This window comes from Aotus nancymaae, unplaced genomic scaffold, assembly GCF_030222135.1.
Source record: "Aotus nancymaae isolate 86718 unplaced genomic scaffold, 86718_ANA_hifiasm-v0.15.2.pri h1tg000008l, whole genome shotgun sequence".
NCBI classification, from domain to species: Eukaryota; Metazoa; Chordata; class Mammalia; order Primates; family Aotidae; genus Aotus; species Aotus nancymaae.
Window position 1 is genome coordinate 30,595,806 of NW_026988419.1, and position 26,842 is coordinate 30,622,647.

At 38.9% G+C, this 26,842-nt stretch overlaps 1 protein-coding gene across 12 annotated transcripts in view; it reads right to left on the reverse strand.

Moving 5' to 3' along the window:
- CARF (calcium responsive transcription factor) overlaps positions 1 to 26,842 on the reverse strand; it is a 97,407-nt gene that overhangs the window by 54,442 nt on the left and 16,123 nt on the right. For all 12 annotated transcript variants that reach the window (XR_010341423.1, XR_010341424.1, XR_010341425.1 and 9 more), the window contains exons 3-4: positions 13,290 to 13,410; positions 12,330 to 12,557 (exon numbers count right to left, since the gene is read on the reverse strand). Coding sequence is in view for 5 of the 12 variants with exons in the window: in XM_064373148.1 (XP_064229218.1) it covers positions 12,330 to 12,557; positions 13,290 to 13,367 (306 nt within the window). In the remaining 7 variants the exon portion in view is untranslated. The remainder of the gene's footprint in view (positions 1 to 12,329; positions 12,558 to 13,289; positions 13,411 to 26,842) is intronic.

Here is a 26,842-nt window from a genome sequence, read left to right on the forward strand (position 1 = left end):
CTACTCAGGAGGCTGAGGCAGAAGAATCGCTTGAATCTGGGAGGCAGAGGTTGCAGTAAGCCAAGATCATGCCATTGCACTCCAGCCTGGGTGAGAGAGCAAGACTCCATCTCAAAAAAAAAAAAAAAAAAAAAAAGTCATATTGAAAGAAAATGTAGGTGTATTTCTTTCAAAAAGCTCCATCTGGCTGATGGCAGTGGTATGTCCCTGTAGTTCTAGCTACTCTGGAGGCTATGATTGTGCCACTGCACTTAAGCCTAGATAACAGAGTGAGACATACCTCTTTAAAAAATAAATTAATTAAAATAAATTAAGAAAAACAAAATGCTTAGCTACAAACCCATAGCCAACATCATAGTAAGTGGGCAAAACCTGGAAGCATTCTCCTTGAAAACCAGCACAAGAAAACGATGCCCTCTCTCACCACTCCTATTTGTTTCTTCACCACTCCTATTTAACACAGTATTGGAAGTCCCAGCCAAAGCAATCAGGCAAGAGAAAGAAATAAAGGCCATCCAGGTAGGAAGAGAGGAAGCTGAACTATCTTTGTTTGCAGATGACATGATTCTATATATAGAAAACCCCATATTCTCAGTCCAAAAGCTCTTCCAGAAGATAAACAACTTCAGCAAAGTTTCAGGATACAAAATCAATGTACAAAAATCACTAGCATTCCAATATACCAACAACAACCAAGACAGCCAAATCAAGAAGGGAATCCCATTCACAATTGCCACAAAAAGAATAAAATACCTAGGAATACAGAAAGGTGAAAAATCTCTACAATAGGAATAACAAAAGGCTTGCAAAAATTAGCTGGGCGTCCTGTAATCCCAGCTACCCAGGAACCTGAGGCAGGAGAATCACTTGAACCTGGAAGGTGGAGGTGCAGTGAGCCAAGATTGCAATCATACCATAGTACTCCAGCTTGGGTGACAGAGCAAAACTTCATTTACAAAAAAAAAAAAAATCTTACAGAAGCCTACTCAAATAAATCAGAGAAGATACAAACAAATGGAAAAAAATCCAAGCTCATGGATAGGAAGAATCAATATCATTAAAATGGCCATACTGCCCAAAGCAATTCACAGACTCAATGCTATTCCTATCAAACTACCAATGGCATTCTTCACAGAACTAGAAAAAACTATTTTAAAATTCATATGGAACCAAAAACGAGCCCAAATAGCTAAGGTGATCCTAAGCAAAAAGTACAAAGCTGGAGGCATTATGTTACCTGACTTCAAATTATACTACAAGGCTACAGTAACCAAAACAGAATGGTACTGCTACAAAAACAGACACATAGACCAATGGAACAGAAGAGAGAGAGAGCCCAGAAACAAGGCTGCACACCTACAACCATTTGATCTTCAACAAAGCTGACAAAAACAAGCACAAAGGAAAGAACTCTCTCTTAAGTAAATGGTGCTAGGACTACGGGTTAGCCATATGTGAAAGACAGAAGCTGGACCCCTTCCTTGCTCCATATACAAAAATAAACTCAAGATGAACTAAAGATTTAAATATAAAACCCAAAACTATAAAAACCTGGAAGACAACCTAGGCAATACCATCCCAGACATGGGAATGGGCAAAGATTTCAGGACAAAAACACGAAAAGCAAAAATTGGCAAATGGGATCTAAATAAATTTAAGAGCTTATACACAGCAAATGAAACTATTAACAGAGTAAACAAACAACCTAAAGAATGGTAGAAAATATTTGCAAACTATGCATCTGACAAAGGTCTAATATCCAGCATCTATATGGAACTTAAGCAAATTTCCATGAGAAAAATGACCCCATTGAAAAGTGGGCAAAGGATATGAACAGACACTTTTTTTTTTTAAGTTCTGGGATACATGTACAGAATGTGCAGGTTTGTTACATAGGTATACATGTGTCAGGGTGGTTTGCTGCACCCATCAACCTGTCATCTAGGTTTTAAGTCCTACATGTATTAGGTATTTGTCCTAGTGCTCTCCCTCCCTCTCTCCCCCCCAACCCCCATCCACCAACAGACCCTGGTGTGTGATGTTCCCCTCCCTGTGTCCATATGTTCTCACTGCTCAACTCCTACTTATGAGTGAGAACATATGGTGTTTGGTTTTCTGTTCCTGTGTAAGTTTGCTGAGGATAATGGTTTCCAGCTTCATCCATGTCCCTGCAAAGGATATGAACTCATTCTTTATGGCTGCATAGTATTCTATGGTATATATGTGCTACATTTTCTTTATCTAGTCTATTATTGATGGGCATTTGGGGTGGTTCCAAGTCTTTGCTATTGTAAGTAGTGCTGCAATAAACATAAATGTGCATGTGTCTTTATAGTAGAATGATTTATAATCCTTTGGGTATATACCCAGTAATGGGATTGCTAGGTCAAATGGCATTTCTGGTTCTAGATCCTTGAGGAATCATCACACTATCTTCCACAATGGCTGAACTAATTTACACTCCCATCAACAGCATAAAAGCGTTCCTATTTCTCCACAGCCTCCCCAGCATCTGTTGTTTCCAGACTTTTTAATGATTGCCATTCTAACTGGCGTGTGATGGTATCTCATTGTGGTTTTGATTCGCATTTCTCTAATAATCAGTGATGATGAGCTTTTTAAAATGTTTATTGGCCACATAAATGTCTTCTTTTGAGAAGTATCTGTTCATATCCTTTGCCCACTTGTTGATGGAGTTGTTTTTTCTCGTAAATTTGTTTAAGTTCCTTGTAGATTCTGGATATTAGACCTTTGTCTGATGGATAGATTGCAAAAATCTCCCATTCTGTAGGCTGCTTGATAGTTTCTTTTGCTGTGCAGAAGCTCTTTAGTTTAAGTATAACCTACTTGTCAATTTTGGCTTTTGCTGCAATTGCTTTTGGTATTTTAGTCACGAAGTCTTTGCCTATGCCTATGTCCTGAATGGCACTGCCTAAGTTTTCTTCTAGGGTTTTTATAGTTTTAAGTCTTTAATTCATCTTAGTTAATTTTTATATAAGGTGTAAGGAAGGGCTCCAGTTTCTGTTTTCTGTGTATGGCTAGCCAGTTTTCCCAGCAACATTTATTAAATAGGGAATCCTTTCCCCATTGCTTGTTTTTGTCAGATTTGTCAAAGATCACATGGTTGTAGATGTGTGGTGTCTCTGTTCTGTTCCATTGGTCTATATACTTGTTTTGGTACCAGTACCATGCTGTTTTGGTTACTGTAACCTTGTAGGGTAGTTTTAAGTCAGGTAGAATGACGTCTCCAGCTTTATTCTTTTTGCTTAGGATTATTTTGGCTATACAGGCTCTTTTTTTGTTCCATATGAAATTTAAAGTAGTTTTTTCTAGTTTGAACAGGTACTTTTCAAAAAGAAGAAGACATACATACAGTCAACAAGCATTTGAAAAAAAAGCTCAATATCACTGATTATTAGAGACATGCAAATCAAAACCACAAAGAGATACCATCTCACACCAGTTAGAATAGCTATTATTAAAAAAGTAAATAAAAAAATAACAGATGCTAGTGAGGTTATGGAGAAAAGAGAACACTTATACACTGTTGGTGGGAGTGTAAATTTGTTCAACCATTGTAGAAAGCAGTATGGCGACTCCTCAAAGAGCTAAAAACACAACCACCATTTGACCCAGCAATACTATTACTGGATATATACCCAGAGGAATATAAATCATTCTTTCATAAAGATATACGCATGTGAATGTTCATTAAGGCCCCATTCACAATAGCAAATACATGGAATGAACCTAAATGGCCATCACTGACAGATTGGATAAAGAAAATATGGTACATATACACCATGGAATACCATGCAGCCATAAAAAAGAACAACATCATGTCTTTTGTGGGAACATAGATGTAGGTAGAGGCTACTATCCTTAGCAAACTAACACCAGAACAAAAAAGCAAGTATAGCATGTTCTCACAAGTGTGAGCTAAATAAGAAGAACTTATGAACACAAAGAAGGAAACAACAGACACTGGAGGGTGGAGGGTGGGAGGGAGAGGAGCAGAAAAAATAACTATTGGTACTAGACTTAATACCTGGGTGATGAAATAACCTATACAATCTGAGTTTACCTATACAACAAACCTTCACATGTACCCCCTAACCTAAAGGTTAAAAGTAAATAAATAAATAAAACCAAAAAAACAAAAACAAATAGCTCCATTTGGTAGGAGATGTTGATAAAGGGGATGTTGCAGCATGTGCAGGTACAGGAAGTATACATATATGAAAATCTGTGTACCTTCTGCTCACTTGATGATGAACCTAAAACTGCTCTAAAAAATACAGTTCACTGAAACAAAACCAAAAGTTCCACTAAGCTTCTGGGAATATTCTCTTTCTGATTTTCAGTTCTTTGAAGAAAATTATTTCTAATAACCCCTGTTTCTCACATTTTTTCCATATTTCATTTCATATGTTTCCTATTTCATGGTTTCATATAATCTTCTGTGCTATCTCCTACCTAAACAATGTAAAACCACCCTTGTACTCACTTTGTATAGAAAGTTTAATCCAATTACAAAGAGTGTTAACTTTTTTTGGACTCAAATAACTTTGCTTGGAAAGGTACCGTATGTAAAATGACAACCCTAAAAGGGTTCAGACTCCTTCATCTTCCTGCTGGGAAAAAAAACCCAGACTTTGTAAATGTTCTTATAGCAACTAGAATAAATGTCAGACAAAGGGGAAACTACAGAAGTATTTCATCCTGGATGTGAAAAATATTAAAATGTAGTTGGCTCACACTTAAATTATTTGTTGAATATTAACCTCTGCTGGTGATGCAGTATGGTTACAGAAGCTTACTCCTTCTTTGCCTTTCAGTCCTGGTATAGATAGGCCCAGAAAGCCTGAACATAAACGAAAAGGGCTCCCCTGCACGTAGTCTCCTCTCAACCAATTACTCTTAACTATAGAATCTAGATAACTCAATTTGGTTGGATCATAAAGGAGCAAAATGGCATAGATTAACTGTAGAATGCTCTAGATGATGAAGAGAAACAAGGGTTAATTCTAGGTAAAATGACCACCTGTGGTATAATTTATAATTACAGTTATTATGCTTTTAAAAATAACTTTTACTATGAAAGTGATAAATACTCATCGTAGAAAACTTGGAAAATTCAACTAAACAAGAGACACATTGTCCTTCACAGTATTACTTATGTTAAGTACATTCTAAACAACCAGAGAGCAACTTAGAAGTTTTGCTCAGTAATTTTCCATATGTCAGTCAAAACAATCTTTCACCTCTTTGGCTCAAACTATGAACTTGGTCAAAAATACTTTTAGCCAACAGTTTGAAAAGCATTTAAGCATCCTGATTTTTTAAATCTTTGTGCATTGTTACTCACATGGCACACATTTACCTACAAAGATCAGCAAGAATATGTCTAATTCTCCATACACTAGCAGTACCTCCACTGTTTTCTTTTTCTTCAAGAAGGCATACCAGAAAGTGGTATGCAGGTCAGTGAGATGTTGATAAATCAAAAACTGGAGGTTAGGCCAGGGGCGGTGGCTCACGCCTGTAATCCCAGCACTTTGGGAGGCTGAGACAGGCAGGTCACGAGGTCAGAAGTTCAACACCAGCCTGGCCAACATGGTGAAACCCATCTCTACTAAAATTACAAAAATTAGCCAGGTGTGGTGGTGCGTACCTGTAATCCCAGCTACTCAAGAGGCTGAGGCAGGAGAACTGCCTGAACCCAGGAGGTGGAGGTTGCAGTGAGCCGAGATTGTGCCACTACACTCCAGCCTGGGCTACAGAGCAAGACCCTGTCTAGGAAAAAAAAAAAAAAAAAGCAAACGAAAAAAAAACAAACAAACACCAGAGTTAAGCTCTGTGTGTGTATGTGTGTGTGTATATATTTACACACACACACACATTAAATGTAAGTTACACATCAACTCTGGCATGTTAGAACTAGTTACAGATGTTACATTTCCAGTTGATCTCAAAGCACCAGTGTACCCAAACACAGAGACTGATAAGTACTGTTTAAAGTACTATTTCTAGTCCTGAAGGGAAATATTTTAAAATTCTTACATAAAAATGAAAGTCATGGAAACAGTATTTTAAACACAACGTAGCCAGGTGCTGTGGCTCACGCCTGCAATCCCAGGACTTTGAGGGGGCAAGACAGGGAGATCACCTGAGGTCAGGAGTTCGAGACCAACCTGGCCAACATGGTGAAACCCTGTCTCTATTAAAAATACAAAAAATTAGCCATGTGTGATACTGGGCACCTGTAATCCCAGATACTCAGGAGGCTGACGGAGAACTGCTGGAACCCAGGAGGTGGATGTTGCAGTGAACCAAGATTGTGCCATTGCACTCTGGCCTGGGCAACAAGAGCAAAAATCCATATTAAAAAGATAAACAGGGGAGGGGGATCCAAGATGGCCGATTAGGAGCAGCTCAGGATTGCAGCTCCCAGCGAGAGCGTGGAGGGACTGCAGGGAAGTTCACACGGCAGCTGGGCGGAGCCCACAGCAGCTCAGCAAAGCCTCTGCAGGCAGACTGTGACCAGGCTGCCTCCTCACTGGGCAGAGCATCCCTGAAAAAAGGCAGCAGCATGACAGAAACTTATAAATAAAGCCCTACCTCCCCAGGACAGAGCATCTAGGGAAAAAAAAAAAAAAGGCGTTTATTAGTTCTGCTGGAGCAGACTTAAATGTACCTGCCCAGCAGCTCTGAATGGAACAACAGCGCTCACAGCTCAGCACCTGAGCTCCTATAAAGGACAGACTGTCTCCTCAAGCAGCTCCCTGACCCCCATATATCCAAAGAGCCATCTCATAAAAGAGAGATCAGACTGACATCTGGTGGGTATCCTTCTGGGACACAGATAGCAAAAGAAGAAACTGGCAGCAACCATTACGGTTCTGCAGCCACTGCAGGTAATTCCCAGGCAAGCAGGGCCTGGAGTGGACCTCAGCAGTTCTACAGCAGAGGGGCCTGACTGTTAGAAGGAAAACTAAGAAACAGAAAGAAAGAAATAACTTCATCATCAACAAACTGGACATCTACTCAGCGACCCCAATTGAAAGTCAACAACTACAAAGACCACAGGTAAATAAATCCACAAAGATGGGAAGAAACCAGTGCAAAAAGGATGAAAACACCAAAAACCAGAACGCCTCTCCTCCTCCAAGGGATCACAACTCCTCACCAGCAAGGGAAAAAGGCTGGATGGAGAATGAGTATGATAAATTGACAGAAACAGGCTTCAGAAGGTGAGTAATAAGAAATTTCTCTGAGCTAAAAGAACATATTCTAACCCAACTCAAAGAAACTAAGAACCTTGAAAAAAGATTTGATGGAATGCTAATGAGAATAAACAGCATAGAGAGGACTATAAATGAATTGATGGAGCTGAAAAACACAACAGGAAAACTTCATGAAGCATACATAAGTTTCAATGGCCGAATTGACAAAGCCGAAGAAAGGATATCAGAGGTCAAAGATCAACTCAATGAAATAAAATGAGAAGGCAAGATTAGAGAAAAAAGGGTAAAAAGAAATGGACAAAGTCTCCAAGAAATATGGGACTATGCGAAAAGACCTAATCTACGTTTGATAGGTGTACCTCAATGTGACGGAGAGAATGAATCCAAGCTGGAAAGTACTCTTCAGGATATTATCCAGGAAAACTTTCCCAACCTAGCAAGGCAGGCCAACATTCAAGTACAGGAAATACAGAGAACACCACAAAGATATTTCTCAAGAAGAGCAACCCCAAGGCACCTAATTGTCAGATTCACCAGGGTCAAAATGAAGGAGACAATGCTAAGGGCAGCCAGAGAGAAAGGTCGGGTTACCCACAAAGGGAAGCCCATCAGACTCATAGCAGATCTCTCAGCAGAAACCCTACAGGCCAGAAGAGAGTGGGGGCCAATATTCAACATCCTTAAAGTAAAGAATTTTCAATCCAGAATTTCATATCCAGCTAAACTAAGCTTCATAAGAGAAGGCGAAATAAAATCCTTTACGAACAAGCAATTACTCAGAGATTTCATCACCACCAGGCCTGCTTTACAAGAGCTCCTGAAAGAAGCACTAAACATAGAAAGGAACAACCTGAACCAGCCACTCCAAAAACTTACCAAATGGTAAAGAGCATCAACACAATGAAGATACTACATAAACGAACGGGCAAAACAGCCAACTAGCATCGAAATGGCAGGATCAAATTCACACATAACAATAATAACCCTAAATGTAAATGGGCTAAATGCCCCAATCAAAAGACACAGACTGGAAAATTGAATAAAAAGCCAAAACCCATTGGTGTGCCATATCCAGGAAACACATCTCACATGCAAGGATACGTAAAGGCTCACAATAATGGGATAGAGGAAGATTTACCAAGCAAACGGAGAGCAAAAAAAAAAAAGCAGGAGTTGTAATTCTCATCTCTGATAAAATAGACTTTAAACCAACAAAGATCAAAAGAGACAAAGAAGGACATTACATAATGGTTAAAGGATCAATGCAACAAGAAGACCTAACGATCCTAAATATATATGGGCCCAATACAGGAGCACCCAGATACATAAAGCAAGTTCTTAATAACTTACAAAGAGACTTAGACTCCCACACAATAATAGTGGGAGACTTCAACACTCCACTGTCAGTATTAGACAGATCAATGAGACAGAAAATTAACAAGGATATCCAGGACTTGAACTCAGACCTGGACCAAACAAACCTAATAGACATTTACAGAACTCTCCACCCCAAATCCACAGAATATACATTCTTCTCATCACCACATCACACCTACTCTAAAATTGACCACAAAATTGAAAGTAAATCTCTCCTCAGCAAATGCAAAAGAATGGAAATCATAACAGTCTCTCAGACCACAATGCAATCAAGTTAGAACTCAGAATTCAGAAACTAACTCAGAACCGCACAGCTTCATGGAAACTGAACAACTGGCTCTTGAATGTTGACTGGATAAACAATGAAATGAAGGCAGAAATAAAGATGTTCTTCAAAACCAACGAGAATGAAGACACAATGTACCAGAACCTCTGAGACACATTTAAAGCAGTGTCTAGAGGAAAATACATAGCAATAAATGCCCACATGAGAAGCAAGGAAAGATCTAAAATTGACACCCTATTGTCAACATTGAAAGAGCTAGAGGAGCAAGATCAAAAATTTCAAAAGCTAGCAGAAGACAAGAAATAACTAAGATCAGAGCAGAACTGAAGGAGATAGAGACACAAAAAATCCTTCAAAAAAATCAATAAATCCAGGAGCTGGTTTTTTGAAAAGATCAACAAAATAGACAGACCACTAGCCAGATTAATAAAAAAGAAAAGAAAGAATAATCAAATAGATGCAATAAAAAACGATAAAGGGGATATCACCACAGATTCCACAGAAATACAAACCATCATCAGAGATTATTACAAACAACTCTATGCACATAAACTAGGAAACGTGGAAGAAATGGATAAATTCCTGGACACTTGCATCCTCCCAAGCCTAAACCGGGAAGAAGTCAAAACCCTGAATAGACCAATAACAAGGGCTGAAGTTGAGGTAGCAATTAGTAGCCTACCAAAAAAAAAGCCCAGGTCCAGATGGGTTCACAGCTGAATTCTACAAGACATACAAAGAGGAGCTGGTACCATTCCTTCTCAAACGATTCCAAACAATCCAAAAAGAGGGAATCCTTTCCAAATTATTTTATGAGACCAACATCATCCTGATACCAAAACCCGGCAGAGACTCAACTAGAAAAGAAAATTTCAGGCCAATATCCATGATGAACATAGATGCAAAAATCTTCAATAAAATACTGGCACACTGATTGCAACAACACACCAAAAAGCTTATCCATCATGATCAAGTAGGCTTGATCCCAGGAATGCAAGGCTGGTTCGACACAAGCAAGTCTATAAACGTAATTCACCACATAAACAGTAACAAAGACAAAAACCATATGATTATCTCAATAGATGCAGAGAAGGCCTTTGACAAAATTCAACAGCCCTTAATGCTAAAAATCCTCAATGAACTAGGTATTGATGGAATGTATCTCAAAATAATAAAAGCTATTCACGACAAACCTACAGCCAATATCATACTGAATGGGCAAAAACTGGAAGCATTCCCTTTGAAATCTGGCACTAGACAAGGATGCCTTCTCTCACGACTCCTATTCAATATAGTATTGGAAGTTCTAGCCAGAGCAATCAGGCAAGAAAAAGAAATAAAGGGTATTCAATTAGGAAAGGAGGAAGTCAAATTGTCTCTATTGGCAGATGACATGATTGTATATTTAGAAGACCCCATCGTCTCAGCCCAAAATCTCCTTCAGCAAAGTCTCAGGATACAAAATCAATGTGCAAAAGTCACAAGCATTCCTATACACCAATAACAGACTTAAAGAGAGCCAAATCAAGAACAAACTGCCATTCACAATTGCTACAAAGAGAATAAAATACCTAGGAATACAATTAACAAAGAATGTAAAGGACCTCTTCAAGAAGAACTACAAACCACTGCTCAATGAAATAAGAGAGGACACAAACAGATGGAGAAACATTCCATGCTCATGGTTAAAAGAATCAATATCATGAAAATGGCCATACTGCCCAAAGTAATTTATAGATTCAACACTATCCCCATCAAGCTACCAATGACCTTCTTCACAGAACTGGAAAAAACCATCTTAAACTTCATATGGAACCAAAAGAGAGCCTGCATTGCCAAGTCAATTCTAAGCTGGAGGCATCACACTGTCTGACTTCAAACTATATTACAAGGCTACAGTAATCAAAACAGCATGGTACTGGTACCAAAACAGAGACATAGACCAATGGAACAGAACAGAGGCCTCAGAGGCAACGCCACACATCTACAACCATCTGATCTTTGATAAACCTGACAAAAACAAGCAATGGGGAAAGGATTCCCTGTTTAATAAATGGTGTTGGGAAAACTGGCTAGCCATGTGCAGAAAGCAGAAACTGGACCCCTTCCTGACACCTTACACTAAAATTAACTCCAGGTGGATTAACGACTTAAACATAAGACCTAACACCATAAAAACCCTAGAAGAAAATCTAGGAAAAACCATTCAGGACATAGGCACAGGCAAGGACTTCATGTCTAAAACACCAAAAGCATTGGCAACAAAAGCCAAAGTAGACAAATGGGACCTAATCAAACTCCACAGCTTCTGCACAGCAAAAGAAAGTCATTAGAGTGAATTGGCAACCAAAGGAATGGGAAAAAATTTTTGCAATCTACCCATCTGACAAAGGGCTAATATCCAGAATCTACAAAGAACTAAAACAGATTTACAAAAAAAAAAACAAGTCCACTCAAAAGTGGGTGAAGGACATGAATGGACATTTTACAAAAGAAGACATATATGAGGCCAACAAACTATGAAGAAATGCTCATCATCACTGGTCATTAGAGAAATGCAAATCAAAACTACATTGAGATACCATCTCACGCCAGTTAGAATGGCGTTCATTAAAAAATCTGGAGACAACAGATGCTGAGAGGATGTGGAGAAATAGGAACACTTTTACACTGTTGGTTGGAGTGTAAATTAGTTCAACCATTGTGGAAAACAGTGTGGCGATTCCTCAAGGACCTAGAAACAGAAATTCCATTTGACCCAGCAATCCCATTACTGGGTATATATCCAAAGGATTATAAATCATTCTATTATAAGGATACATGCACACAAATGTTCACTGCAGCACTGTTTACAATAGCAAAGACTTGGAACCAACCCAAATGCCCATTGATGATAGACTGAACAGGGAAAATGTGGCACATATACACCATGGAATACTATGTAGCCATAAAAAACGATGAGTTCGTGTCCTTTGTAGGGACATGGATGAACCTGGAAACCATCATTCTCAGCAAACTGACACAAGAACAGAAAATCAAACACCGCATATTCTCACTCATAGATGGGTGTTGAACAATGAGAACACATGGACACAGGGAGGGGAGCATCACATACTGGGGTCTGTAGGGGGGAAATGGGGGAAGTACAGTGTGGGGTAGGGACTTGGGGAGGGATAACATGGGGAGAAATGCCACATATAGGTGATGGGGAGGAAGGCAGCAAATCACACTGCCATGTGTGTACCTATGCAACAATCTTACATGTTCTTCACATGTACCCCAAAACCTAAAATGCAATAAAAATAAATAAATAAACAAACACAATGTGAGTTAAAAGTGTCAAGAAATTAAGGTTATTTAGTAAAACTAATACATTTGGCTAAATATCATAAAACTGGTTACTTATAAAATATACTCACCATTTGTGCATTGGAATCCCCCAATGACTGAAGTTCGTATTGAACAGCTTGCTCATTTTGGTCGACTATGTGGAATTGTTCTGCAGAAAGAGTCTGTGTCTGAGTCAGGGTCCCTGGTATATTCTGTGACGTGAGTGAATTATTTGTTTCAGGAGCAGTGATTGGCAAAACTCTAGGAGAATCATTTTGTTCAAAGGAAGAATCCCTGGAGCCCATACAGGTTAGATGCTTTTGCAAAGAAAAAAAAAAATCACTTCAGTCTAATGATACAGTATCACCATTTAAAAAAAAAAAAAAGATGTGTTACGAAAAGATAGCCATTTTCAATTGTTTTTACTTTTTTGTAAGTTCTCAATTCACACAAATTGATATATACAGAAAGTATTTAAGTAAAATTGTTGATTATTATATTTATCTTAATTTTATCAAAATAAAATTGTCCACAGGAATGCAACCTGAAATAACATAATTCAACCTATAGATTTTTCTTTGTATACAAATTTTTATAAATATATCTAAGCATTAAGTTCTATATTATAAAATATGTGTATAATTAAATATTGAAATTCTTTTTTTTGAGATGGAGTTTCGCTCTTGTGGAGTATAATGGTCCAATCTTGGCTCACTGCAACCTCTGCCTTCTGGGTTCAAGTGGTTCTCCAGCCTCAGCCTCCCGATAGCTGGGATTACAGGCACCCACCACAACGCCTGGCTAATTTTTGTATTTTTAGTAGTGACAGGGTTTCACCATGTTGGCCAAGCTAGTCCTGAACTCCTGACCTCAGGTGATCTGCCCATCTTGGCCTCCCAAAGTGCTGGGATTACAGGCATCAGCCACCGTGCCTGACCTAAAATTCCTGAATACACTAAATATAACAGGTATCCCTTGAGCATAAAGAGCTGTTAAATGGCATACTGTTTTACCCTAGGACGGAAAAAAGTTCCCAGCTGAATCCCTACCTCAAATACCTGAGCATCGGTTTTTGACTCTTCACCATCATTATGGTTGGCTCTCAATGAATCATTAGATTGTTCCATGCTGACATCATATTCAATTCCATTTTCTTCTATTATTTAATAGCTGAAAGAGTTTAAATAGCTGATCAACTAAAGCACTTAGTATTTTTGTGGAATGTTTTATCTTAAACAAACCTCTCATATTCACTACTGTGGTACCCTGTGTAATTTAGGTAAAATCATTTCCACTCTATAGATTAAAAAATTAACATTTTTGTTAAATAACTTGCCAAGGCACCAGAATACATTCAAAACAGGGCAAAAATTAGTGTTATGTAGATACCTCATTCTATCTTTAACCACACTTCTGTACTGGCTTTTTAAGATTGCTTTTATGTGACAAGGTACTGCTAACCTTTCAAATACTTCTAAAATTATCATCTTACCAGAGATTTAATGCAAATAAAGTTTTTCAACTTTATGAGTTGGGTGTACCTTATTGTAGCATTATATAATTTTAAAATAGATATCCTGGTGTAGACAGATTATGTATATACAATTTTTACCATTAATAGACAAGCATACCACTTAACATTAGCTTGACAAGCTTTGAAAAGGAAGAGATATTTAAAAAAAGAAAATAAAGAAACATGTATACCAATAACTCTGAGCCACTTAGGTCTAGGGCAGTGGTTCTTAATTAGGGTAATTTTGTAAAGCTACAAAATCAGTCACGTTTTAATACATGGGTACAAAATATCTTTAAATTGCTCCTCCTTTAAGATTTTAAATTATCACTTATATCCTAATCAAGTAAAAAATCAATTACAAAAAATCCAAAAAACTTGTAGTTACCTTGGGTTATATAAGTAGAAACAATTTTATTTTATAACTTTCTGGGTTTTTTTAAAATTTGTATATTATACCTATATTACTTGAGAATAAAAAATATTTAGAAGGGGTTTCAAACTAAAAAGAGCCTCCTATTAATGGCAATATGGCAAATGGATACTATAAAAAAATTATCTTCCTACAAAACAAAAAACAGTAAGTTTTATGGCTAAGAAACTGGTTTGGACAAGCAGCTTATAGGGCAGGAAAACTTAAAACTCCCAAGATAAGGATAACAACCTGAAAGGTTCTGTGTGAAGAGTGTAACCTGGCTTCTGGTAAGAAAAAAATGCAGCTACTATTTCGAAAAAAACAAACCCAAATAAGACTCCAGTATCCTTTCATATTAAGATCAATTAAATATAAGCTAACAGTCAAAGAGTACCAAAAACACAGGAAATAAGCCACCATGAGATTGAGTCATCAGATTCAGACAGCCCCTAAAGACTCCCCATATTGGAAACATCTAAGATTGAATGTAATTATTTAATGTCTAAAAAAATAAATGAATCACAGAGATAAGCAAATGATAAAAACTATCAAAAGTTTAATATTAAAAAAAAACAGGCTGGGCATGGTGGCTCCTACCTGTAATCCCAGCACTTTGGGAGGCCGAGGTAGGTGGATCACTTGTAGTCAGGAGTTAAGAGACCAGCCTGGCCAACATGGTGAAATCCCCTCTCTACTAAAAATACAAAGATTAGCAGGGCACAGTGGTGCATGTCTGTAATCCTAGCTACTCAGAGGCTGAAGCAGGAAAATTGCTTAAACCCTGGAGGTGGAGGTTGCAATGAGCTGAGATTGTGCCACTGCACTCCAGCCTGGGTGACAGAGAAAGACACTGTCTCAAAAAACAAAACAAAACAAAAAAACCCCAAGAAACAAGAAACCAAGCAGAACTTTCGGAAATGAAAAACCGCTGAAATTAGAAGGTCAATGGAGCCAGAAACAGCGGTTCATGCCTGTAATCCCAGCACTTTGAGAGACCAAGGCAAGAGGATTGCTTTGAGGCCAGGAATTCAAGACCAGCCTGGGCAACATAGTGAGATCCTGTCTCTACAGAAAAATTTAAAAATCAGCCATGTACAGTGGTGTGGGTCTGCAGTCCCAGCTACTTGGAAGGCTGAGGTGGGAGGATCTCTTGAGTCCAGGAGTCTGAGGCTGCAGTGAGCCATAATCACGCCACTGTACTGCAGCATGGGTGATACAGTGAGACCCTGTCTCAAAAAAAAAAAAAAAAGGCAACGGATAAGTTAAATAGATGATTAGATGGAGAAGAAAGAATCAGAAGACAGATTCTTGTATTACCTAGACTGCATCACAACAAACATAGAAGATAAAAAATATGTCAGAGACTTAAAAATAGGAAAAATAGAGAGTATAGTATGCATATAAGTGAAGTCTCAGAAGAATAAAAAAGAGAAAATGGAGGAGAGACAATACAGATGCTCTTAGACTTACGACAGAGTTATTATCCTGATAAACACACTGTGAGTTGAAAATACATTAAGTGGAAACTATCATAAGTTTAAAGTGCATTTTTGACTTACAGTATTTTCAAATTACAACACATTTATCCAGATGTAACGCCATCACAGATTGACAGATGTACTAAATATGTATCATTTTCACACCATCATAAAGTTGAAAAATCATAAGTTGAATTAATGTAAGAATTAATACCATCAGTATTTGAAGAGACAATGGCTGGCAATTTTTCAAAACTAAAGATATGAATATACAGATAAAGGAAGTCTTACTTTTAAGTACTCTAAGATACATAAAAAGGAACCCATCCTCAATGTAATGAACGTGCAAAATTCTAAAGAGGAAAAGGAAAATGCAGCTAGAGAGGTAAGATGGACCATAAAAACACCCCGAGCCTAGGTAACAAAAATATAAATTAAGAAAAGAGAGAGAAGACAGACTCCCTACAGAGTACTGAAATTAGACATATAGCGGCCTTCTTTTTTTTTTTTTTTTTAATTGTACTTTGGGCTCTGGAGTACATGTGCACACCCTGCATCCTGCAGAACTGTTGCATAGGTACATACATGCCATGGTAGTTTGCTGTCCCCCACACCCCTCGCCTATATCAGGTGTTATCCCTCCCTATCCTCCCCACCCACTCGTCCCTCCCCTCCCCTCCACCCCACAACCTAGCCCAGTGAGTACTGTTCTTTTCCCTGTGCCCAAGTGTTCTCATTGTTCATCACTCGCCTATGAGTGAAAACATGCGGTGTTTGGTTTTCTGTTTTTGTGTCAGTTTGCTGAGAATGATGGTTTCTAGATTCATCCATGTCCCAACAAAGGACAGGAACTCGTCGTTTTTATGGCTCCACAGCAGCCTTCTTAATAGCAACATGGTAGCAGAAGTCACAGGAATAATATTGAAGGTTTTTAAAAAGTAATTATTGGCTGGGTGCAGTGCTCATGCCTGTAATCCTAGCATTTTGGGAAGCCAAGGAGAGTGAATCGCTTGAGCCCACAAGTTTGAGACCAACCTGGGCAACATGGCAAAACCCTGTCTCAAAAAAGAAAAAAAAAGAAAAATAACTATCAATAAATAATTGTATATGATCCAAACTACTTTTTTTTCTACTGCCTTACCTTCAGAATAACAAAAAAAAAAAACCCACAAAAAACAAAAAAACAAACAAAAAAACGCAAAACCATATTTTTTCACAAAACAGAAAGGAAGATACCTTAAGATTTAAAAAAACTGAAAGTTGGCTGGGCACAGGGGCTCACCCTGTACACCCTGTAATCCCAACACCTTCGGAGGCCGAGGGAAGTGAACCACTCGAGGCTAGGAGTTCAAGACCATCCTGACCAACATGGCAAAACCCTGTCTCTACTAAAAATAAAAAAAATAAATACATAAAAAATTAGCCAGGTGTGGTGGCACATAACTGTAACCACAGCTACTCAGGTGGCTAAGGCATGAAAATCGCCTGAACCCAGGAAGTGGAGGTTGCAGTGAGCCAAGATCGTGCCGGGGGACAGGGAAAGACTCTGTCTCAAAAAAAAAAAAAAAAAAAAAAACTATGATAATAAATAAAAAACAAAAAACTGAGAGTTTATAATCAATGTATTGCACATGAAAGAAATTTCTTTTATATATATATATATTTTTATTGCACTTTAGGTTCTGGGGTACATGTGCAGAACATGCAGGATTGTTGCATAGGTACATACATGGCAATGTGGTTTACTGACTCCATCCCCCCATCACCTATATCTGGCATTTCTCCCCATGTTATCCCTCCCCAATCTCCCTACACCCTGCTGTCCCTCCCCTAGTCCCCCCCAACAGGCCCTGTATGATGCTCGCCTCCCTGTGTCCATGTGTTCTCATTGTTCAACACCCACCTATGAGTGAGAACATGCGGTGTTTGATTTTCTGTTCTTGTGTCAGTTTGCTGAGAATGATGGCTTCCAGATTATCCATGTCCCTACAAAGGACACGAATTCATCCATTTTTATGGCTGCATAGTATTCCATGGTGTATATGTGCCACATTTACAATACACTTCATATCTGATAGCACAACAGGGTGACTAGTCAATAATTTAATTATATTTAAAAAGTACTAGAAAAGTATAATTTGTTTGTAACACAAAGGATAAATGCTTGAGGGGATGGATACCCCATTTTGCATGATATGATTACTACACATTGCATGTCAGTATCAAAACATCTCATGTATCCCATAAATATCTACAATTACTATGTACCCATAGCAAAACAAGATCTAAAAAAATTTTTTTTAAAAAAAAGAACAGTCGGCCAGATGCAGTGGCTCACATCTGTAATCCTAGCACTTCGGGAGGCCGAGGCGGGTGCATCACCTGAGGTCAGGAGCTCGAAACCAGCCTGCCCAACAGGGTAAAACCCCATCTCCACTAAAAATACAAAAACTAGTCTGGCATGGTAGCACACGCCTGTAATTCCAGTAACTCAGGAGGCTGAGGCAGGAGAATCACTTAGATTTGGGAGACAGATTGCAGTGAGCCAAGATCGCGCCACTGCACTCCAGCCTGAGCAACAGAGCAAGACTTTGTCTCAAAAAACAATAAATAAATAGATAAGGAACAGTTATGCCATACAAGCACATTATAGAAGGGAGAGAAAAAATATACATCAAGTATAAAATATTTGGTACAGGAATTATCTCTGTATTTCTTACATGTTAGGTAACTGAATAAAGCACATTACTTCAGCAAAAAAAAGTATATATGTATTTCAAGAAATCAAATATTACAGCAGAAAGAAGTCCTGAGATGCTTGAAAAAATGGTAAGCAAACAAATAACTATAAAAAATCTAAATAAACTCTCTGTATAAAATAATACTATCAATATTATAATTTTGTAAGTGTGTTTTAAGGACTGAAATAAAACACTACAGAACTAAAAAATGCCTGTAACTCTAGAAGGTATGATGATAGATAATATATCAATATATAAAATATAGCAATGATAATATGCACAATATATTGAAACTTATGAACTGCCACAAAAGCAGTGCTCAGAAGGAAATTTAGAGCAATAAATACAACAGAATTCAGAGCCCAGAAATACATACATATGGTTAAATGATTTCTGACCAACCAAGCCAAAAGCATTTGGTGAGGAAAGAATACGATCTTCAACAAATGGTGCCAGTACAACTGAATAGCCACATGAAAACAAATGATGTTGAACTCTTACCTCATACTACATGCCAAAAACAAAAAATGGATCAAAGAGCTAAACATAAAAACTAAAACCACGCAACTCTTAGAAGAAAAACATAGGAGTACATCCTCATGTCCTTGGATTTGGCAATGGTTTCTTAGATATGGCACCAAAAGGACAAGTAACAAAAGAAAAAACAGATAAATTGGACATCATCAAAATAAAAATTTTTGTACAAAGGACACCATGACAAAGGTTAAAAGACCATAGATGAGAGAGACTATCTGCAAATCACATATCTGATATGGGTCTGGAATACGTCAAGAACTCATACAACTCAACAACAAAAAGACTACAATCCAAAATAATCCAATTATGAAACGGGCAACGGTAGAGCCCAAAGATAGATGAAGACCCTGTCTAAAAACAAACAAACAAAAAAATTCTATTATGCTAAGTGACAGAAGCTAAGACATTTACAAAAGGTCACATGTTATATGATTCTATTTACATAAAATATCCAGAATAGGTAAATCCATAGAGAAAGAAAGTAGATTGGTGGATGCCAGAGGCTTGCGAGCAGATGTAACCAACGAATGGGTACAAAATTTTATTTTGGGGTAATAAAGGTGTTTTGAAACTCCACATGGCACTTTTGCAACATTGTGAATACACTAAACGTCACTAAATTGTTCATTTAAAAAGGATTAATTTTAGGTTATATGAATTTCACCTCAATTAAAAAAAATAGTACCACCAAAATGTGTGTGTACATACATATGCATGTGTACATGCAAGCAGGAAAATGTGAATGTGGACTAGATATTTGATATTAAGGAATTTTTCTTGGAATGTTCAGGCATTTCATGAAAAAATGGGAAAGAAAGGAATTTTGGGGACTGGATACAGTGGCTCACACTTAAAATCCCAACACTTTGGGACGCTGAGGTGGGAGGATTACTTGAGGACAGGAATTTGAGATGAGCATGTGAGTTCAAGACCAGTCTGAGCCCCGTTTCTACAAGAAACTTAAAAAAAAAAATTAGTGGCTGGGCAGGGTAGCTCATGCCTGTAATCCCAGCACTTTGGGAGGCCAAGGGGGGCAGATCACGAGGTCAAGAGATCGAGACCATCCTGGCCAATATGGTGAAACCCCGTCTCTACTAAAAATAGAAAAATTAGCTGGGCATGGTGGCACGCACCTGTAGTCCCAACTACTTGGGAGGCTGAGGTAGGAGAATCACTTGAACCTGGGAGACAGAGATTGCAGTGAGCTCAGATCTTGCCACTGCACTCCAGCCTGGTGACAGAGTGAGACTCTGTCTCAATTAAAAAAAAAAATTAGCTGGGTATGGTGGCACATGCCTGTAGTCATAGCTATTTGGGAAGCTGAGCAGGAGGATGGCATGAACCCAGGAGTTTTAGGTTTCGGTAAGATGTGACTGTACCACTGTACTGCACTGCTTGTGCAACAGAGTGCAACAAATTCTAAAAACAATTTTTTTGGTGTTTTTAGGTATGTGAATGGTATGATATTAATACTTACAGGTAAAATTATTAGACTGTCCAATATCAAAGTCAGGCTGAGCATAGTGACTCATGCCTGTAATCCCAGCACTTTTCAAGGCCGAGGTGGGTGAATTGCTGGAGCCCAGGAGTTTGAGACCAGGCTGAGCAACATAACAAGACCCTGTTTCTACTAAAGATCAAAAAAATTAGTTGGGCCTGGTGGTGCGTGCCTGTAGTCCCAGCTTCTTGGCAGGCTGAGGCAAGAGGATCACTTGATCCCAGGAGCTGGGATTGTGCCACTGCATTCCAGCCTCTGTGACAAAGTGAGACCCTGTCTCAAAAAAATAAATAAATACCAAAGCCAGAGAAAAGGGTACAATTGATAGAGAAATAAGTAAAACAAGATTAGTCATATATTCATAATTGTATACAGGCTTCATTTACTATTCTAATCCTATGTGTGTGTGTGTGTATATATATATGTAGATTTAATATATATGTATAAATATATATTTAATATATTTATAAGATAAAATTATATTTAAATATATTTAGATATACAGAAGTATATTATATAATAGGGTATTAATTATATATAATTATAAATAATTTTATATATAATTATATATTGTATATAAATATATATTAGATACTATAGAATATATATATAGAGAGAGAGAGAGAGAGAGAGACACATTTTTTTTTTTGAGACAGGGTCTTACTCTGTCCCCCAGGCTGGGGTGCAGCGGCATGATCTTGTCTCATTACAACTTCCACCTTCCCAGTTCAAGTGATTCTCCCACCTCAGCTTCCCAAGTAGCTGGAACTATAGGTGCACACCACCATGCCCGGCTAACTTTTGTATTGTTTGGCAGAGATGGGGCTTCACAATGTTGGCCAGGCTGGTGTCAAACTCCTGACTTCATGTGATCTGCCCACCTCAGCCTCCCACAGTGCTGGGATTACAGATGTGAGCCACCGTGCCTAGCCTACTCCTGTATAGTTTTGAAATTTCTCTTTAAAAAAAATTTTTTTAGGCCAGGTGCAGTGACTCATGCCTGTTATCCTAGCACTTTGGGATGCCAAGGCAGGCAGACTGCTCGATCCCAGGAGTTCAGATCAGCCCAGGCAAAATGTTGTTGAAACCCTGCCTTTACAAAAAAAAAAAAAAAAAATTAGCCAGATATGGTGGTCCTTGCCTGCAGTCTCAGGAATTCAGGTGGCAGGGGTGGGAGAATCGCTTGACCCTGGGAGATCAAGACTGCAGTCGGCTGTGATCATGGCACTGCACTTCAGCTTAGGTGTCAAAGCAAGACCCTGTCTCAAAAAATAATCAAACGGCAACAAGAAAAACCAACTTTCAAAAAAAATGGACAGAATTTAGGGCCAAACTGACAAATGCATTACCATAGTGCAAGACCTCATCATAATTATCTCAAGTTAAGCAAGCAAAAGTAAGGAAACAGAACAAGCTTGATTTACTGGACAAATTTAAAATTCATTCTGAACAATTAAAGAACACATGTTCTTCTCAAATTCACACGGAACTACAAATACTAGATCTGAACCATAAAGAACATACCATGTATCAAAACTTGTGGGATACAGCTAACGTAAAATTTCAAGGGAAATTTATAGCCTTTAAACTAAGCTTGTCCAACCTGTGGCCCGTGGTGCTGCCCAAGACAGCTTAAAATGTAGCCCAACACAAATTTGTAAACTTTCTTAAAACATTATGAGAAGTTTTTTCTTGCAGTTTTTTAAACTCATCATCTATCATTAGTGTATTTTATGTACAGCCCAAAACAATTCATCTTTTTCCAATGTGGCCCAGGGAAGCCAAAAGATTGGACACCCCTGCTTTAAACTTGCATATTAGAAAAGAAAGCTGTGTTTCCCATTTGTATAGTGGCATTTAAAAAAAAAAAAAAAAGAGAAAGAAAAGACTGTGAATTAAAAAAAAAAAAGAAAAGATTGTGGTCAAAGGATACAAAACTTCAATTAGGAGGAATAAGTTCAAGAGATCTACAGTGCATCACAGTGACTACAGTTAATAGCAATATATTGTAGGCAGGTTACATCAGCAAGATAGCCCACTAGAAGTTGCTAGTGTTCATCTCCTTCACAAAGAAAAGACAATCAGAAAAATGAGAAACAACTACATTTTAACAAAAATAAATGAGGGAGAGCATTGGTAAGCACAGAAACTCTGGATGGCCACATGGCCACATAGAGAATGGAAGGATGCATCTGGCCTTCACCACCCAAACCCCTAACTGGGAACAGCCAGGAACCAGGAAGAACTTCTCCCTGCAGCAAGGAGATAAGAGGATTCCAGCAACCGACCCTATCAATAGACCTCACCACTGGGGTTCCCTGCAGTCTTCACAGGCACCAAGCCCAGCTGAGGAAGCTGTCTGGAGTCCACACTGCTGTGCTGCCCTGAGAGAAAAAACTGACACTGTTTCCCAAGCACTGCAGTTCATGTAGCTACTGTGTTATGCCATCTTGGAATCAGAACTATGGCTGGAGTATATCTTGCTCTGGGGCTGAGTAGCCACAGTTACCCTTTATCCCTGGGGCTAAGCCACAACCGACCCACCCTAACCCAGTGGCCCAACATCCCTAAGTTGAGCTGCAAACAGCTGTTATACCCTCGTACAGGGGTCGGGGGAAGCAGAGGTGAAGCCACTCCATCTACCCCTCTTACCACCCCCTCAGGCCAGAGCTGAAACAGTATCCTGCCTCCTAGGGAAACAATACTTTAGCTGCTCAGAGCAGTCATGCCTCTCCAGTGCATAAGGTGAAGCAACTGCCCACATTCCAGGAAATGATGCTTGGGTCTCCCCGAACAGTCATGCCCCCACCAGGCATAAGCTGAAGTAGCACATGGGCTCCTGGAGAACTGGTGCTGTGGCCAAGTTGAGCAGCTGCCCATTCCAGGGCTGAACTGACAAAGTATCCTGTGTCCTAGGGAAACAGAGCAGTGGTTGAGCTGAGACACTCTGCCCTACAGACCAAACTCCTCTAGTAGTCTTCTTTCCTGGAACTAGACTAGACCCCTAGAGTCTAAGCTGCTAAGACACCCTTCTCCACATGGAGTGGAGTCATTGCTATGCTGTTCCCTACACCCCCAGGGCCTAAACAACAGTTGTACTCCACCACTTTGGGATACTTGCTGCTGCAGCAACTGGCCTCACAGAGTCTCAGATACTACCAAATCCCACCATCCCAGGGACTAGAGTTACCACTACACGGTGCTTCATTCCCCCTGGGACTTAAGTTATCACCAAGCCGACTGGCTCATGTTCCCAAACTGTGGCTCTACCCCTTCCCTTCTCCCTGTAGTTGGGCCAGTTCTGTGCCCTGCCCCTCGGAAAAGAATCATAGTTACAACCTGGCTCCCTGGGCCTGAGCTGCTAGAGGGTATCTGAGAGTCATGGATCCTAGCTCTGAGGTCAGTCTACATCCAACTCTGCCACCTAACCTGTAGCCCCAAACTCAGGTGCCACAATAGGTTTGTGAGACCTTGATATGGTCTGGGTCAGTGTCCCCACCTAAATCTCACGTTTAATTGTAATCCCCAGTGTTGGAGGTGGAGCCTGGGGGGAGGTGATTGAATCATGGTGGAGGTTTCTCATGGTTTAACATCATCCCCCAGGGGCTCTCCTCAAGATAGTGAGATCTGGTTGTTTAAAAGTGTGTGGTACTTTCTCCCCGCCCTTCCTCCTGCTCCTGCCATGTGAAATGCTGGTTCCCCCTTTGCCTTCCACTGTGATTGAAAGCTTCCTGAAGCTTACCTAGAAGAAGCCACAATGCTTCCTGTACAGCCTGCAGAACCATAAACCAATTAAATCTCTTTTCTTTATAAATTACCCAGTCTCAAGTATTTGTTTATATCAGTGCAAGAACAGACTGATACAGACCCTGTGTCTAGCACCCAGCCCTGTAGCTGCTCTGAGCACCAGTACCTGGAACCCAGTGCTACTGTAGCTACTTGTAGGCTGTGTCAAACTTCACACCTTGGTTAAGTCTTCCCTTTGTGGAGAAAATTAGGAGTACTCCAAAAGCCTTTGTCACCAAAGACATTAACAACCTATGCTGCCACAGTCACTGCCACCACCACAAACTTCTACAGACTAGCCCACTGAGCACCCAGTTATTGCTGACATTGAAGGCAGCTGAAGAAGCTGCATGGAAACTATACCACTGTACCTGTATAGAAACAGACACCACACTCTTCCTGATTGCCACAATAAAACCCAACTGCAGGTCAAAGTCTTTCTCTACAAAAGTCACTCGAGAAAGTGTGGAAAAGGCAATTGTTCCACCAAATACACAGACATTGACACAGAAACATAAGGAAATATGATGCTACCAAAGGAACATAATACAGATGACCCTCGAACAATACAGGAATTGGGGTACCAACTGCTCACATGATCAAAAATGTGTGTATAACTTCTGACTTCCCCAAAACTTAACTACTAATTATAGCTTACCATTGGCTGGAAGCCTTACCAATAACATAAACAGTCAATTAACATATTTTTATGTTATATGTATTATGTACTGTATTCTTATAATAAAGTTAGTTAGATAAAAGTTAATTAAGAAAGTCATAAGAGAAAATATATTTACTATTCATTAAGGGGAAGTGGATCATCATAAAGGTATTCATCCTCATCATCTAAATGTAAGTTGAACAGGCTGAGGTGAAGGAAGAAGAGGAGGGGTTGGTCCCACTGTCTCAGGAGTGGTAGAGGCTGAAGAAAATCTGAGTACACAACCTGTGCAGTTCAAATCCGTTTTGATCAAGGGACAATTGTAACTCTCTAGTAATAGACTCCAATGATAAGAAAGTCAATGAATTGCCAAAAATTTTTCAAAACAATGATCTTAAACTTAACAAGATATAAGAAAATACAAAAAGATAATTCAATGAAATCAGGAAAACAATTCACAATATGAAGAAAAAATTCAACAAAGGGATATAAATAATAATAATAAAACAGAAATCCTGCTGCTGAAAAATTCAATGAATGAAATATATAGAGAGCTTCAACAGCAGATTTAATCTAGCAGAGAGAATTTCTGAACTTGAACATAGATCATTTGAAATTAGTAAGAGAAAAGAAGGAAATAACAATGAAAATAAACAAAGCCTATAGGAATTATGGGATACCATTAAATACTGTAAAACACTGAATGAGGCCAGGTGTGGTGGCTCAGGCCTATAATCCCAGCACTTTGGGAAGCCAAGGCAGGTGGATGACATGAGGTCAGGAGTTAGAGACTAGCCTGGACAACATGGTGAAACCCTATCTCGACTAAAAATGCAAAAATTAGGCAAGCATGGTGATGCACACCTATAATCCCAGCTATTTAGGAGGCTGAGGCATGAGAATCATGAGAATCGCTTGAGCCTGGGAGGTGGAGGCTAGAGTGGGCCGAGATCGCACCACTGCACTCCAGCCTGGGCAACAGAGTGAGACACTGTCTCAAAAAAAAAAACAAAAAACAAAAAACCTACACACACATTGAATGAAAGAAATTGAAGAGAACACACACAAAAAAATGGAAAGACATCCATTTATGGACTGGAATAATTAATATTGTAAAAATGACCATACTACCAAAGGCAAGCTACAGATTCACTGCAATCCTTATAAAAACACCAATGAGCTGGGTACAATGGTACACACCAATGGTCCCAGCTACTCAGGAGGCTGAGGCAGGAGGATTGCTTGAGCCCAGGAGTTCAACGTAGCGATGTAGCAAGACCCTATCTCAAACAACAACAACAAAAACAACAACAACAACAAAAAACCCATATCCTAATGATAGTCTTCACAGAAATAGAAAAAAGAAAACTTAAAATTTGTGTGGAACCACAAAAGACCCTGAATAGCCAAAGAAATCCTAGGCAAAAAGAACAAAGCTGGAAGCATCACACTACCTGGTTTCGAAATATATTACAAAGCTATATAACCAAAATATCACAGTACTGGCATAAAAATAAGACACATAGACCAATGAAAAAGAATAGAAAACCAAGAAAAAAATCTATGCACTTACAGCCAACTGATTTTCAGCACAGGCACCAAGAATATTCACTGGGGAAAGGACAGTCTTTGATAAAAAAACATTCTGGGAAAACTGTATATCTGTAAGCAGAAAGATTAAAGTAGACCCCTAGTTCTCACCATATACAAAAATCAACTCAAAATGGATTAAAAACTTAAATGTGAGACCTGGAACTATAAAACTACCAGAAGAAAACACAGAGTAAATGCTTTACGACATTGGTCTAGGCAAAGATTTTATGGCTAAGAGCTCAAAAGTACAAGCAACAAAAGCAAAAATAGACAGATAGATTTGTATCAAACTAAAAAGCTTTTGTACAGCTGGTGTGTACATCCAGCTTAAGGGGACTCAGGAGGCTCTGGTTCACTGTTGCAGCTGTGATGCTTCCCCC